This window comes from Brassica oleracea, chromosome C5 (assembly GCF_000695525.1).
Source record: "Brassica oleracea var. oleracea cultivar TO1000 chromosome C5, BOL, whole genome shotgun sequence".
NCBI classification, from domain to species: Eukaryota; Viridiplantae; Streptophyta; class Magnoliopsida; order Brassicales; family Brassicaceae; genus Brassica; species Brassica oleracea.
Window position 1 is genome coordinate 27,986,006 of NC_027752.1, and position 15,562 is coordinate 28,001,567.

The 15,562-nt window shown below is 35.1% G+C and overlaps 2 protein-coding genes across 2 annotated transcripts; both read right to left on the reverse strand.

The window, feature by feature from the left end:
* Window positions 1-956: 956 nt before the first annotated feature.
* LOC106344902 lies at window positions 957-1,832 on the reverse strand. Its single transcript, XM_013784196.1, has one exon. The coding sequence runs from the start codon at window positions 1,830-1,832 to the stop codon at window positions 957-959; it is 876 nt and encodes a 291-aa protein (XP_013639650.1).
* Window positions 1,833-10,166: 8,334 nt separating this feature from the next.
* LOC106344905 lies at window positions 10,167-11,969 on the reverse strand. Its single transcript, XM_013784197.1, has 3 exons — window positions 11,794-11,969; window positions 11,234-11,739; window positions 10,167-11,107 (listed from the first exon to the last, which is right to left on the reverse strand). Exons 1-3 carry the CDS (start codon window positions 11,967-11,969, stop codon window positions 10,167-10,169), a joined length of 1,623 nt encoding a protein of 540 aa, XP_013639651.1.
* Window positions 11,970-15,562: the final 3,593 nt, after the last annotated feature.

Below are 15,562 nucleotides of genomic sequence, written 5' to 3' on the forward strand. Positions count from 1 at the left end.
TTTAGGGTTTAGATTTGAAGGTTTAGGGTTTAGGTTTTGAATTTCAGAAAAATATAGGGTTTCAGGTTTAGGGTTTACGTTTAGGGTTTAGAGTTGATTTTTTAGGGTTTAGATTTGAAGGTTTAGAGTTTAGGATTTAGAGTTGGTGTTTCGGGGTTTAGGGTTTAGAGTTGATGTTTCATGGTTTAGGGTTTAGAGTTGATGATTTAGGGTTTAAAGTTGATGTTTTAAGTTTAGATTTAGGGATTAGGGTTTACCTTTAGGGTTTAGAGTTGATGTTTTAGGGTTTAGATTTGAAGATTTAGAGTTTAAGGTTTAGGGTTTAGGGTCGATGTTTCGGGGTTTAGGGTTTAGAGTTGATGTTTCATGGTTTAGGGTTTAGAGTTGATGATTTAGGGTTTAGAGTTAATGTTTTAAGTTTAGATTAGTTACCCTCATGTTTTTGTTTGTCAAAGTTAATCAAAAAGTTATATATGTCTTTTACCCTTCTTTAAAGATGGTGGTAAAAGTGGTTAGTGTAAACATGAAAAGTGGCATTTTGAAAATGGTATTTTGGCAATTTCCCAAATAATATTTATAATTAATTTAAAAAGAATTGTTTTTATTATTTTAGTATATATTTTTTGACTATGAGATAGTTTAACTAATATCACATTTTTAAATATATAACTGACATGTGTCACAATCACGTTAATTAGCAACATTGAAGAACCAAGTTTTATATAATAAGATAATAATAATAATAATAAGACTATTAAATAATATTTATAATTAATTTTTATGATTTTTTTTTTATTATTTAGTGTATATATTTTTTTGCTAAAACGTTAATATCATATAAAATGAAAAAAGGATCTTACAAAGTTAGAATCCTAAAGACAACACTTCCAATGCAAAAAAAGGAAAAACAAGGAAGTATTACAGAGGGTTTTACAGATTTCTAGAACAGAGTTTACTCAAACTTTAGCCAAGAAGACAAGAGAGTGTTGTCTCCTTCCCCTCCTTCCTAAGAAAATATTTCTCACCTCTCGATCAATAATCCTGAAAACCGTGTCCGGAGGGATAAGAACTTGGTTATGGAGGATATTATTTCTCTGACGCCAGATGTGGTAGAGAGTAGATTGGGTAACAATTTTCTTCAATGTGCAGAAATTTCCTCGGACTGGTGTCTTTATCCATGAGAGTAGTTCGGTCCAGTTCATAAAGCACACATTAGGGGACTCCAATCTTGGGAGAACATACCTCCATATTTCAGAGCTGTAGCCACAGGTGAGAAGGATGTGATCACGGGTTTCTATTCCAAACAAACAGACAGGACAGTTACTGGCGTCGGTGACCCCCCATCGTTCCAAACGGGTTCTCACAGGCATCCTGTCGAGTTGGGCAATCCACATGTTGAAAGCATGCTTTGGAACACATCCTGAGAACCATATCAGTTTCGACCATTCCTTAGGAGGTTCCCGCGGCCTACATTGTTGCCAAGTTTTCGGCGCTGAGAATTTGCTGAGCTTTATACCGTCGACTGTCCAGAAAAACTCGTCTGCGCTGCTTGTAGGGACCGGAGGAGCAACCGTGGTAAGATGAGCATGTAGTATGACCTCATTTTCTGATCTAGGGTGCGGTAGGTTCCAAAAATCTTTAGAACAAGCTTCTGCCACAGAGGAGTGCAAAGGTATACGCAATCTTCTTGGACCATCATCACCCAAACATTTTATTAATGAACCTAGAGGAGTCCAACAATCATTCCAGAAACTAGCCTTTAGACCATTGCCCACTTCACATTTAATGAATCTTTCAGCTAAAGGGCGCAGCTTCAAGAGAGATTTCCACATCCAAGAATCAGCGTCAGAAGGTTGAATTATGAGATAGTTTAACATATATATTTGATTATGAGATAGTTTAACACATATCACATTTTTAAATATATGACTGACAAGTGTTACAATCACGTTAATTAGCAATTTTGAAGAACCAAGCTCAATATAATCTTTTATAATTATATTTTCATTAAAATCTTAGAAAATAAAAATTATATTAAATAATTGGTTTTCAAATCAATTTTTTAGCATTTTGAAAAAAGAAATTTTCTAAAAACATTACTACTAAATATTTTATAAAAATTATTTCTACTATTAAATAATTTTAAAAATATTTTTTTTCAAAATTCGTTTTTATTATCTTATTATATATATTTTTAATCATTATATATTAAACACATGTCACAATATTAGAAGAAACATTATTATCAAATAATATTTTGATTAGGATTTTAAAAAAGGAAATTACAATTAAATAATATTTATAATTAATTTTTAATAAAATTCATTTTTGTTAGTATCTTAGTATATATATTTTTAATTATGAGATAGATTAACACAAGTCACAATCTTAAAATATATAATTGTCATGTGTCGCGATCATGTTAATTAAAAACTTTGAATAACCAAACTTTATATAATAAGATATATATATTGTGGTGCTACGCATATCAAAAATACATTAAATTTTTAAAATAAGTATACAAAACATTTATGTTTTAAACTAATAGTAATACAGTAAATACAATTATTTTATAAAACAGTTAACAATTTGTTATTGTTAACTCATATAAATTGCAGTGAAAATTTCTATTTTCTAGAAATGAACTTTTTATAAATAAATATTTATTTAGAACCGGATGGAATACTTCTAAAAATGTTTGAACTGTCAAAGCTCATGAAGCAACAACAGGTTTTTTTTTTGTCGGCAAGCAACAACAGGTTTATGTGTCAAAATTTGCATGATTTTAATGAAATAATTTTTTTTAATGTAATGGGTTATGGAAGAATTTTTTTGTTTTTATACTTTAGACGGCTAAATACATATAACCGGACTGTTAGTTTGGCCCTCTTCTCACTAGTTGCATTGTATGTCAAATTTAATACTATAACTTTATAGTTTAAACTTTGAGAAATTGTTAGTATTGCCTTATTTTCCGTAGTTTTTTGTTTGCCAAATTATGGCAGAAAAAATGACTGGATCATAAAATGTCTGAGTTGATATTCCAGTCACTTTTTCTGCCATTGGTGATCGAATTTGTGACATTGAAAACACTTCCTTTCAGTTTCAGTTGATTTGCAAGTACATTTGAATGAACTACCGAGGCTATATATTGCAAACCCATTTTTTAAAAGTAAAGGTACCAAACCGATGTACAAAACTTTAAATGGGGAGTAAAAAGAGGTCAAAATCTAAAATATATTTTACTCATTTATAGCTCTCCCCTTCATGTGAGTGTTTTTATATACAATATTTGATGCTGCTCACCTCCCAAAACGCACCCACCTCTTCTGTCTTGGTAATGTAATTTGATTTCTTACGTATCGTTTTAATTGATTATATAGTTTTTTAGGTTTACGACAGTTTCTTTAATCAATTAAACCTATCTTATGACATTTTTTTTTTTGAAAAGCCATCACACATATAATCAAAGAAACACGACACGGCAAAAGGAGCTTCCCTCCAAACTCACTTTTAAGTGTTTACTTTCACCGTCTCCGATGCTGCGTCTTACAATCACTTAATGTGTTCCCTATTTATACAGTCCTTATTGAATTAGACTGTGCAGTATTCTTCAAAACTAAAATTTTAGGTTGTTAACAGAAGTTATTCATCCGCAGAAGCCCTTTGGTCCAATGGTTTAGCTAAATGTTCATTAATGTTTCTACGCCAGTAGGTCCAAGTTTCAATTCCCGGAGAAAACGATTTATTAAACAATTATGCAGACAATAGAGGAAAAGCTTACAAGGGATCTTCAACATAGTGCAAGTAAACTCGATCAGGCGTGATCTTTGTAGGACGGTTCAGGTGATGCAGTTAGGCGTAGATCCTTATAAGGCAGGTAGTATTGTCGGTTGTCGGATTATCTATGTAATCTTTCTCATAATTGTAATATCATAATAAATCAGCGCTAAAAAAACAAAAGTTATTCATCGTAGACTTATCGCATGTTACCAACGTAAAAATTTGTTGTAAACTTGATGATGTTACGTTGTGTACCAGATAACAATCGTCATAATATAGTTGTTAAATTACAGGTAATTTATGATGAAATCTTTTACAACAAATTAACAACGAATGAACGAATATAACATGCCGTCTCAAATTATACTAAGACCTGTTCAGGGATATTTGCTAAAACCAACCCAAATATTCAAGTCAAACTTAAAAGTGTACCACAATTTCAGTCAAATGCAAAATCAACTTAAATGGGTAGTGAAAATACCATTTAACCCTTATGACCAAACAAAAAAACAGAAATGTATTTTACATTTCTATCCTTCGGAAGTCTACACGTAATAAAAGAAGTCTACATATATATAGACTTCCTACGAAGTCTACCTTATAGACTTGTTTTGTAGTCTACACTCTAATTTGATCTAATAATTTAATTTTGAAAATATATAAAAATAATTATTGTGATATTCTTAACTAATCATCAATATAATGGATAATATGAAGTAAATAATTAAAATTTCATATAATTGAACAATTTTGAAGAATATATATTAATTTGGTTATCATGTGTTAGACAATGTTCATGGTTTAGAAACAAAAGGTTCTAACATGTTATGTCTTTTAGCGGTTGATTTCATAGAGTTAGATTTTAGATTTTGTTTTTTTTATTAAGTTAAATCTGCATATTAATGTTTAGTAGTTTATATTTTGTATAATCGAGACTTTTTGATTATCAAGAAAAACATTTAGGGTTTGAGATTTGTAGTTTAGGGTTTCGTAGACCTACAATAAAATCTATTTATCTGGAGACGTCCTTTCTGTCTATTTTATTGGTGTTTACAAAAAATCTTTAATTTTAAATTAAATTTACATATTTACGAATAAGAATGTTAAATCATATATTATAACTATTAAAAATAAATAAACAAATTTAGTAAATCATTTATTAATTTTTGTAAATAATAAAGGAGTCCACACATAAAAAAAAATCGTTGTAGACTTACAAAGAAGTCCACACATCAAATTTAACCTAACCGGATCTAACCAATATAATGCTAGCCTAATCGAATTTCAACCAAACCTTTTTTAACCTAACCAGAAAAGTTACCCAGAATATAAATACGATTTGTTAAGCTTTTTGGGGTAAAAAACCCTAATCCCCGCCATTCTCTCTCTCATGGCGATTTTCAGGGAGATTTCCGGCGAAATCTAGCCACACCGTTTCCGTCGCTTAAACTAGTCGCTGTCCACTCCGTCGCTCTAGTAAGTTAAATGTCTTTGGCTTTGTACGCTCCGTCGCTAAAAAGTAACCACCTTTACCTTTTTCTTTTTCAGATCTGAGCCGGCGACTTCTAACGAACAGTGCTTCTCGTCCAAATCTCTGCTTTCTGTCAGTCTCACGGCTTCTACTCTAGCAGGCGAACGAACTGTGTTTCATCTTTCCAGCGAATGAACGGTACTTCATCTCTCTATGTCTTCTCTCGTTCAACTAATAACCTAACTAGTTGACTTATATTGCTGCAACCTCTCTCTTAGTTTGTTAACTAACCTATTGGTTTCTTCTCTAATCCATTTTCTGCTTCCTGTCAGTCTACTTTAAGGTAGACATCATTGTTGATATGTAGACATCTTTTTTGAATTGTTGTCCACTGTTTTTGGCTTTGTTTTTGAATTGTAGACTTCTCGTGTAGACTTCATTTTGAAGTCTAGACTTCTCGTGTAGACTTCATTTTGAATTGTAGACTTCTCTTGTAGACTTCATTTTGAATTGTAGACTTCTCTTGTAGACTTCATTTTGAATTGTAGACTTCTCTTGTAGACTTCTTTTATTCGTTTGCAGACTTCTCTTGTATAATTCTTTTTTTGTGCTTTTTGTTGCAGGTTTCAAAATGGATAAGCTTGATTTTCCACAGAGGTTGTATACTATAGGGCAGGAACCTTTTTCGAGTAAAATCATTGCCTACTACAGCGATGACATAAAGCTCTTCCCTACTCTTAAAGAAGCACTCGAGGCAGATGAATGAGAGGAGCTCAAGAACTCGAGATTAGGAGGGTTCTTAAAGTTCCACGAAACGAAGTTTGGATGGGCTTCAAGGCTGGTGCACTATATACTGTGTTTTCAGCTTGAGTGCAAGAAGAAGTATGAGTTGTGGAGTCTCGTAGGTGTTCAACCAGTGAGGTTTTCTCTGCATAAAATTGAAGAGATAACTGGCATGAACTGCGAGTATGTGAAGAATGTCGAGAATCCGTTGGTTGAGGTAGCATATGACATAAAAGCATTTTGGGGCAGATGGGAGTGAATTTCGACCGGGGGCCAAGTATTGATGAATTAACTACAACGTGTCAGATGTGCAGAACATAGTCTCGAGATGATCGGCTGCGTTTAGGGTATCTAGCCATCTACGCTGGCTTCATCAAAGCGCCAAGAACCTCATCACCCACACGGGCTAGCCTGGCTAGGTTAGTGATGGATCTAGATGCTTTTGAAGATTATTCGTGGGGAAGAGTAGTGTTTAAATTCTTGATGGAGTCGGTGAAGGGTGTAGACTTGACAAAGACGTATGCCATTGAAGGCTTTGTTCAGGTTCTTCAAGTCTGGGTCTACAATTTTCTTCCTGAATTCGGAGCTGGGTTTGGTCGACCTATAGAAGGTTTTCCGACCCCACCTCTACTTGCCTTCTTAGGTGGCAAAGGCAAGAGAAGGCTCCAGGAGAATATGCTGAATCAGGTATGCTTCTTATGTTTATATATGCATTAATAAAATTTAAAGTGGTTTTATACTAACTTAATAGTTTTATCTTCTGGAGACTAGGACTAACAACTTTACTGTGAATGATTACTCTGAAATGTTCCCTCGCTGGGATGGTGATCTGGAAGATGAGAAGGCTGATAACATAGTGAAGGCAATGTTTTCTTCAGGCTGGGCGTGGGAACAAAGTCACTGGCCTCTTGTCGGAACAAAACTGTGGACAAATGTGAAGGTGGAGATCCATCTGATGAAGACAGAAGCTGGTCAGATGGTGCGAAGCAAGAAGGCAGTGTCCCCTTATCGCACAGAGTCTGAGGCAGAATCACGCAAGAAGGCTCGTGAGTCCCCTGGCCTGGATACGGAGACCATGAAAGCAGAAATAGTTCGTTGGCTAACTGGCCTGACTTCTAATATGGTTGAGGGGCTGAGCAGATGCGATAACACTCTGAAGACACAATCCCACATGATTGAGGGCCTTACTGCAAAGATGGGAGCTGTTGAGAAGATTGTGCGTGAAGGTTGGAAGGAAGACCTGACCAAAGTTGGTTCATCTACTGATGTACCTGAGGCAAACAAATCTAATGGACACAAAGCTAAGGAGGACAAAGCTGAAGAAAGCAAAGCTGCGGAAACATCTCCCAAACCCAACATAATGACAACAAGAGCCAAAGCTAGAGACACCCAAGTCACTGTGGTTAGTACCAAAACATCTCCCAAACCAATCAATCTTAAAAGAGGAAAAAAAATCAGTGAAAAAGAAATAACTTGTTTGCATTTGCATTTGGAACGGTGGAACCTTTTTCATGTTTTGGAACCTTGGAATATTAGCTTGTTTGGTTTGAAAAACATGTCCATTTGACTGTTCTCTTTTGGTTTGTACAAGATTGTAAAAGGATGCATTTTGTTATTAGTGGATGTTATTAATGTGTTCTTTCTACATCAATAAAAGTAGAGTGAGAGTGAAAATGAGAATGTAAGCATAAGTGTTGCTGTAGTAGATAAAGAACAATCACATTCTACTGAAAACAAATGCTGAGTGAGAGTGAAAATGAGAATGGGGGCATAAATGTTGTTGTAGTAGATAAAGAACAATCACGCATTGATTATGGTTCTGTGAAAAAACTAAAACAAGTTGGTAAACTGAAAGCTGCTCGCATTGTGGCCCGTGCTAAGAGTGAGAGGCAACGTAGGCTTGCTGCTACTCAGCACTCTCCTTTTGATGGAAACAGCACGACAAAGGTTATCATACCTAACCAGCCGAAGCGAGGCCAGGGATATAACCCATTTGCCGGTGTTGATCGCCAAAAGCTCTCTGTTCTTCTTGATTGGGTGAAACTTGACCCGTAAGTCATCTAACCTCATATAATTGCTCTTTATATAAAGGACTTGGTAGTGTTTTATTTATTTAATTTGATTATTGACAGCAAATGACGATAGAAGGTGCCTGGTTCTTCAAGTTTTTGGTTCTACACACTACTAATTCCTGCAAAATGGTTGAATGACACGGTATGTAGACTTCTCTCTCATGTAGACTTCTCTCGCATGTAGATTTCTCTGATGTAGAAGTCTTTAATGTTGTAAATACAGCACATGGATGCTAGAATTAATCTCTTAAGGCCCGATACACAAAGCACCCGGAACGGTTTGGGTCCGACAGAATTTGCATGGTGGATGCTGTATTTACTCAAATGTGGACAAAAAAGTGCTCAGAGTTTCTGGCCTCCCCTGCCAATCCTGACGGCTCAGGTAAACTAATCCCTCCTGGCGCCTTAGACTACTACACAGGCGAGGAACCAGCGTATTGCAGATCAAATAAGACATGGGTGCTGGAGATTGATGATATATATGTGCCATTATTTGTCAAGAACGATCATTGGGTAGCTTGCTGGATATCAATCCCGAGGAGACACATAGTGATTTGGGATAGTGATGTTGCTTACGCTAAGGATGCAGAAATTGCTAAGACTGTGAAGCCTATTGCACACATGCTGCCGTACATGCTGCATACATTATCTACTGGTGAGGAGAGGGAGTTGTACACCGTTGATTTCACACATGAGCAGATCTCAAAATTTAGGGTGCCACAAAACAAACAAAGTGGTGACTGTGAAGTGTATTGCTTGAAGTATGTAGAATGTCATGCACTTGGCATGCCATTCCCACCTCATGAGCTGTGTGATAAGAAAATCAAGAAAATCAGGTCTCAGATGGCGACTAGGATATTTGATGCGACCAGCATAAACGGCATAGAGAAACGTCTTTACAAGCATCTCGGTGTCTATGACTAAGGTTAATCCACTTTTTTGGATAGAATTGAGGGAAAGTATGAAGTTTTTTGGTGACTTTCTTCATTGGATATATGTAGGTTGATGTACTAGGCTTTTGTACCATGCTATTGTATTGTGCTGTGAGTAACAGACTGATGTAGCAGGCTTTTGGTTGTAACAAACTTATGTAATTTGCTTGCATCAGACTTAAGTATTAGTCTTCTTTTACATAAGGTTTTTACAGAAGTCTACTACTCAACTACTATCTAGACATCATCTTTTTATCAGTATATTAGTCTTTTTAGCTCATATTCGACCAAAAATACAACTTCGAGACAACTCAGAGACTTACGTATTAGTCTTTTTTTTTAAAAAGACTACAAAATAAGTCTGCGTTATGTAAAAGAAGACTACAAAAGAAGTCTACGTTCTGTAACAGAAGACTAACACATTAAGACATAAGACAGCATCCAAAGCATAAGACAACATGCAAAGCAATAATACAACTGATAAGTTCCACACATAAGACATAAGACAACATCCAAAGCAATAAGACAACATCCAAAGCAAAAATACAACTAATAAGTTCCACACATAAGACATAAGACAACATCTAAAGCAATAAGACAGACAACACAGGCTTAACCTGGACAGTTAGGATGAGTGTAACCCGGTTGTTTGCATTGGGAGCAACTATAATCCTTGTGCAGTTTTTGCAGTTGGTTTTCCCTCATCCTGGAAATTTCTAGCCAAGACTGCCACCTCGACTTCTTTTGCCTACCCGGACCACGCTTGACATCTGAAGGAAGACATTTACGTGTGTTAGAAGCTCCTTCTTCATTGGCAGGTGATGTGTCATCAGTGTTGGGAGCTTCCAAAAAGTTACTTTTGGGATATATATTTGATGCATATGCTGCATAAAGATAATTCTTTGAATAGGATGGGCATACAAGCATAGAGACATGAATATTTACATCCTTTGCAGCTGCAATGGCATGTGAACAAGGTATCTTCTCAATATTAAACACACCACATTGACACCTCTGAAGTTACAAGTCAACAACACAATCTCGATGTCCTCCTCTCACAAAAAATCGCCAACCATCAATACGCTCCACATTCATCATATATGCATACTCTTTACGAATAGCCAACTAGTTTTCAACTCCCCGACTATGATGTGAAGTGAGACTCAAAGCATCTTCTCTCCTTTTAAAGAACCACCTTCCTAGCTTCTCGCGTATAAATTCTAGAAGGAATGAGATTGGGAATCCTTTGGCTGGCTTAAGTGCGGAGTTGATAGATTCTGCGATGTTGCTAGTCTTTATGTTGTATTTATCACCTTGAAAGTGAACTTGTGACCATAACAAGATGTAAGCATTCTCCAAATATGTTGGAAGGTTGGGGTTTATATTCCATATCTCATCCATGTAGCGGTTAAAATCGAAAAGCGTATGTGCATAAGCAGCGCCTTTGACCAAGTACAACATGTGATTTCCCTTGAACTTTTGGACTATCTTCTGTTGTAGATGATAACAGCATATTCCTCGCCTTGCCCAAGGGAAAACCTTCTCACACGCCTTCTTAATGGAACCTTGCCTGTCAGACACTATCACCAAATCATACTGATCTGAAACACATCTCCGCAATTGGGTAAAAAACCATTCCCACGAATCATCATTCTCCGCATCCACAATCGCAAAAGCCAATAGAAAAATCTGAAAATTGCCGTCTTGGGCAGCCGTAACTAGCATAACTCCTTCATACTTTCCACATAGATGGGTCCCATCCACCACAATAACCCTCCTAAGATAGGTAAAACCAGCTATCGAAGCTCCAAAAGATAGGAATAGATTCTTAAATCTGTTTTCACCATCTTTCTCAAGACATGTGACAGTTCCCGGATTCGATATCTCGATCTGACGCAAATAAGAAGGCAGATTCTCATATCCATCTTTTGTTGTTCCTCTCACCAACTCTTGCGCATATAACAAAGCTCTATACGAAGTGTTGTAATCTAGCTTCATCCCAAACATGTTCCTCATCGCGTCTTTGATATGCTTCGGTGTAAGCCCATCTTTAATCCCAACCCGATCTATAAATAGTCTTGCAACATAATTCGGAGTATAATGTTTCCGTTAAGCCATTCGATCCGCCACTGAACATGTATGAGTTTTCATATATTTTGTCACCCAAAATGTCTTCAGCCCATGCTTCACACTCGCTCTAAGCTTCCAACCACATCCTTGAACACGACAGTTAGCCACATCTAGAGTTTTCGTTGTCTTATATGCTGTGAATGTAAATTTACATTTCACAGCCACCAACTTCAGCTTTGAATCAAGCTCAGCCTTACTAGCAAAACTCTGACCGACATATATATTGTCATTTAAGGACAACAATCTTCCTTCACCACCAGAGCACTGTGCTTTATGACCATCATAAAGCGTTTCATTTGCATCCTCGTCAGAATCCTCATCTTTCACTTTCCCGTAATCACTGTAGTTTACACCATCGTCAACATCAACATCAACATCAGCAGTTGCTTGAACATCATCAGCAATTGCTTGAACATCATCAGCAATTGCTTGAACATCATCATCAGCATTACTATCTTCATCCCACTCTTCATCAGTATTTTGACCAGTATCTTCATCAGGAAAAATACTATCATCACCATCAGACACATCCACATCATCATCAACTCCAGCTTCTACTTGGCTCTGGCTTGATACACAAAGACGTACAAAGTGTGTCTTAGCAAACTCGATCAAGTTTCACACTTGTCTATCATTCGTGACATGCATAGGAGGAGTATCCAGAGCCATTTTCTGTAAAATGACGTCTCGTAAGGAATATGTTAGCACCACCTTCTCGATTTTCTTGTCCAGACCATAATCTTCTTGTGCCATTTCAAGAAGTTCACCATGTGTATAACCATCCGGCACAAGAGACATTCTCCCTCCTTTCCGATTATTGACCACAAACTCCCACAAAGAGCCTTTCACCAATCATTCTCCGTATACAACAGGTATCTGAGCCATTTCCTGCAAAAAAAATAATACAAGTTTACATATTCAGCGAAGAAATATATCATGTTTCATAAAACTATAAACGAAAACTTAAAAATACGTCTACAATTATTAGCTAATAACATAGTCAAATCAAATGTATTATACCTTCATAGTTATAACAAAATTTCTTTTCAAAATCACTCAAATCCATTAGGATTAACTAACACACACTGTCAAACAAAAAAAACTAGAAAAAACTTAATGAATAATACACAAATTCACATTTTTATAGAATTTTTTATGCAAATTTAATATTCAGTCCACGAAGATGTAGACGTTCTTTTCAGTTTACTAATGTAGACTGTCAAATAGGTCTACTCTTTGGGTTGGTTTTTGTAATTGCAAATTTTACGGTTTGCTTTCTATATTTGAAAAAAAGTTGTGATTTTATACATATAGACTTTCATTTCAGTCTACACTTTAAAAATGTTAGTTTTTGCAATTGACCAGAATTTATCCAAGATTTAACTTTCAGAACTAGACTTCATATGCAGTAGTCTACATGTTTGAATTTTTTTTAAAGAGGTTAGTTTTGTAATTGACCAAGTTTGAGTTTCAATGAGTAGATGAAATGAACGTCTACGAGTGTGTAGACTTCGTGTGAAGTCTACTCTCAAATCCGACAGGTTGGTTTTGCATTTGTCTAAAATAAAAAAGTAGACTTTAGACGCAGACTATACTTTTTCTTAAGATAAGAAGACCGCATATGAAGTCTACAATTTAATAAATTTTTGATTACTTTTTAAACTTTTTGGTCAAACACAAAACTAACATATTCAACGAAGTCAAAGATTTGGTCGAATGCAAACCTGACCTTTAATAGACTTTGTTGGAAGTTTTCAATTGGTAGACTTCCGATGAAGTCTACTTTGAAAAGTCAAAAGTTCGGTAAAATGAAAAACTAACCTCTTTTAGGTAGACGTCGTGGCAAGTCTACCGAAAGTTTTATTTTTGTTGTCAAAGGTAAAGACGAAGACTGCTGGGGAAGTCTGCGTTAGAAAAAAAATTGTTTGGTCAATTACAAAACTGACCTGTGCGTTGACAAGTAGACTGCATCGTAAGTCGACACGTAGGCGTAGACATACAAAATAGTCTACTGTCGTGACACAGATCTGAAAAAGAACGAAAACCATGTATATAGTTACATTTTTCCTGTGTAAAGCTCGTTTCCAACCTTTTCAACTGTCCAAACTCCAAATATGAGCAAAAAGAAGCATCTTTGACGATTCACTGATGAAGAAACTCAAAAATATGAAGTTTGTGATTATGAAAATGAAAGTTATGAGAGTTTTTGAGATGGAAATGTAGAGGAGATGAGAGGAAATGAAGCTTTTTTGTTTAGAATGAGAAAAAAATGGTTAAAAATTGAATTCTAGAGCTTTAAGAGCTCAAAAATGGTGGTTCACGATGGTTGGAAAAATTGATGATGATGACATTTTTGTAAATAAGAAGAAATTATTAGGGTGTATTTGTTTTTTTGTTAATTTCGAAATTAATAAAAAATTAAATAAAATGGTAATTTTGTAAATAATTCAAAAACCTAGGGATAGTATGGAAAATTCATTGATGAATAGTAATGACAAAAAAAGGGTTGGTTTTAGGTTTGACTTGAAAAAAAAGGTTGGTTTTGAAAAACTCCCAAAATAATATTAACTATATATTTAACAATGTAATGAAATAATTTTAAAAGTTAATAGTTTTATCTATATATATTCGAGGTTTCTCTTCTAATTATAAACTATAAATTTAAGAATAAATTACAAATTTGAAATTTTAAACCAAATTTATTTTGAAAAATTTCTTAATATTTTTTTTACTTTTAAATTTGGGTCATATTCGACCACTCCACTAGCAAATGCTATTAGACGGTACTGGAATAATTTAGATGGTTGGTGAAAACATGTTTGTTATGTGTGTATGGTATTAAACACAACATGAATCGTCGTAAATCAGTTGCTAATCAAGAAAACTTTGTCGCACAAGAGGATTTTTTTTTCAATTCATTTTGTTGGTGCTATATGAAAATAGTTTGTATACAGTCAAATCCGGATACTGGGTGGCTAGGAATATACTTAATAAAGAAAATGAAGTCATTTACTCAGAGCTTAGCATTACAAAACTTTAAATACTTGGTTGGAAAGTTAATGCTCCTCAAAAGATACACCACCTTATATGGCAAGGCATATCAAGACATCTAGATGTAACCATGAATTTAACATGTCAGCATATGAGATGTGATAATAATCAATGTCCTAAATGCAGATCATAAGATGAATCCATAAACCATGCTATTTTTCAATGTCCACCATATCTTCAAACAATGGTCTTAGCAACAACGTCTTCTTTTACGTTGGTATTTCCTCTTTAAGTTGTATATACCAATATTGACTATCTCTTTTGGTGTAAAAATGTCATTAAAGATCCAAAAATAGATAGAGACCATTTACCACTGGATAATATGGTATATCTGAAATGCGAAAAATGATAAATTTTCAGAGGAATCAACAGAAGCCCATTGGAGACTCTTAGGCATGTAGAAACGAAATGCATCATGGTTTGATGCTAATATAAAAAGGGTGAAGGAACCTGAGGAACGAGATAATCCATCATCTACCCAGATCGTAAGCTTACAGATTTGTATGATTGATGGATCTCATAACTCACTCTTTAGTGGTTGTGGTGATAGACTATGGATTTGACCCATTTTCATCCATAGTTTATAGGTGTTTTTACTAATAATTATATTATTATAGAGTCTATTTATTATATTTATAAGATCAGAAATGTTTTGGAGATAAGTGATGATTTTGGAGCATTTTGGATATATTTGGAGCAAGCACCAGAGATGACCATCGAGATCGACTATCAGTCGATATTGGAGAGCTAGAATCGATCGATACACAAAACATGGTGTCGATCGACAGCGAAGCGCGCAGGAAGCCTGTTTGGTCACAGCCAACTTGAAGCCCAAGATTTCACTATTTTACAAGATTGCCCCTGACGAGTTTTTACCCTAATTATATAAGCTTTGCCGCCATGTTAGAGGAAAAGTGTGCTTTCTTTGTGTTTCATTGTTTTATTGATAGATAGGAGAGAAGATCCAAAGTTATAATTGGTGATTGGAACTCCATTGATATCTATATAATTATTCTATGAAGTTTTTATACTTAACTGCTGCTATGAATTGCTTAGCCATGTCTGAGTAGTTCTCTTTTAGATTTTAGGGTTTAAATAGGTTAGGAAGGATTAGCCCCAACAATAGATTGCTGAGTTGTGATAATCATCTTTAGGATTGTTCATTAATGCATGTGTCTAGATTAGCTACCTAGAACTTTCCCTTGGATTGATTGATAAAAGCAATAGCTTGATTCTCATCTTAAAAATATTCTAATAGAGCTATGTTTCTTGCTATGAGCAAGGCGAGAGATTATCAAGTGAGCTTAGTAAGCATTCATTCAACCTGCGCATAAAGCTTG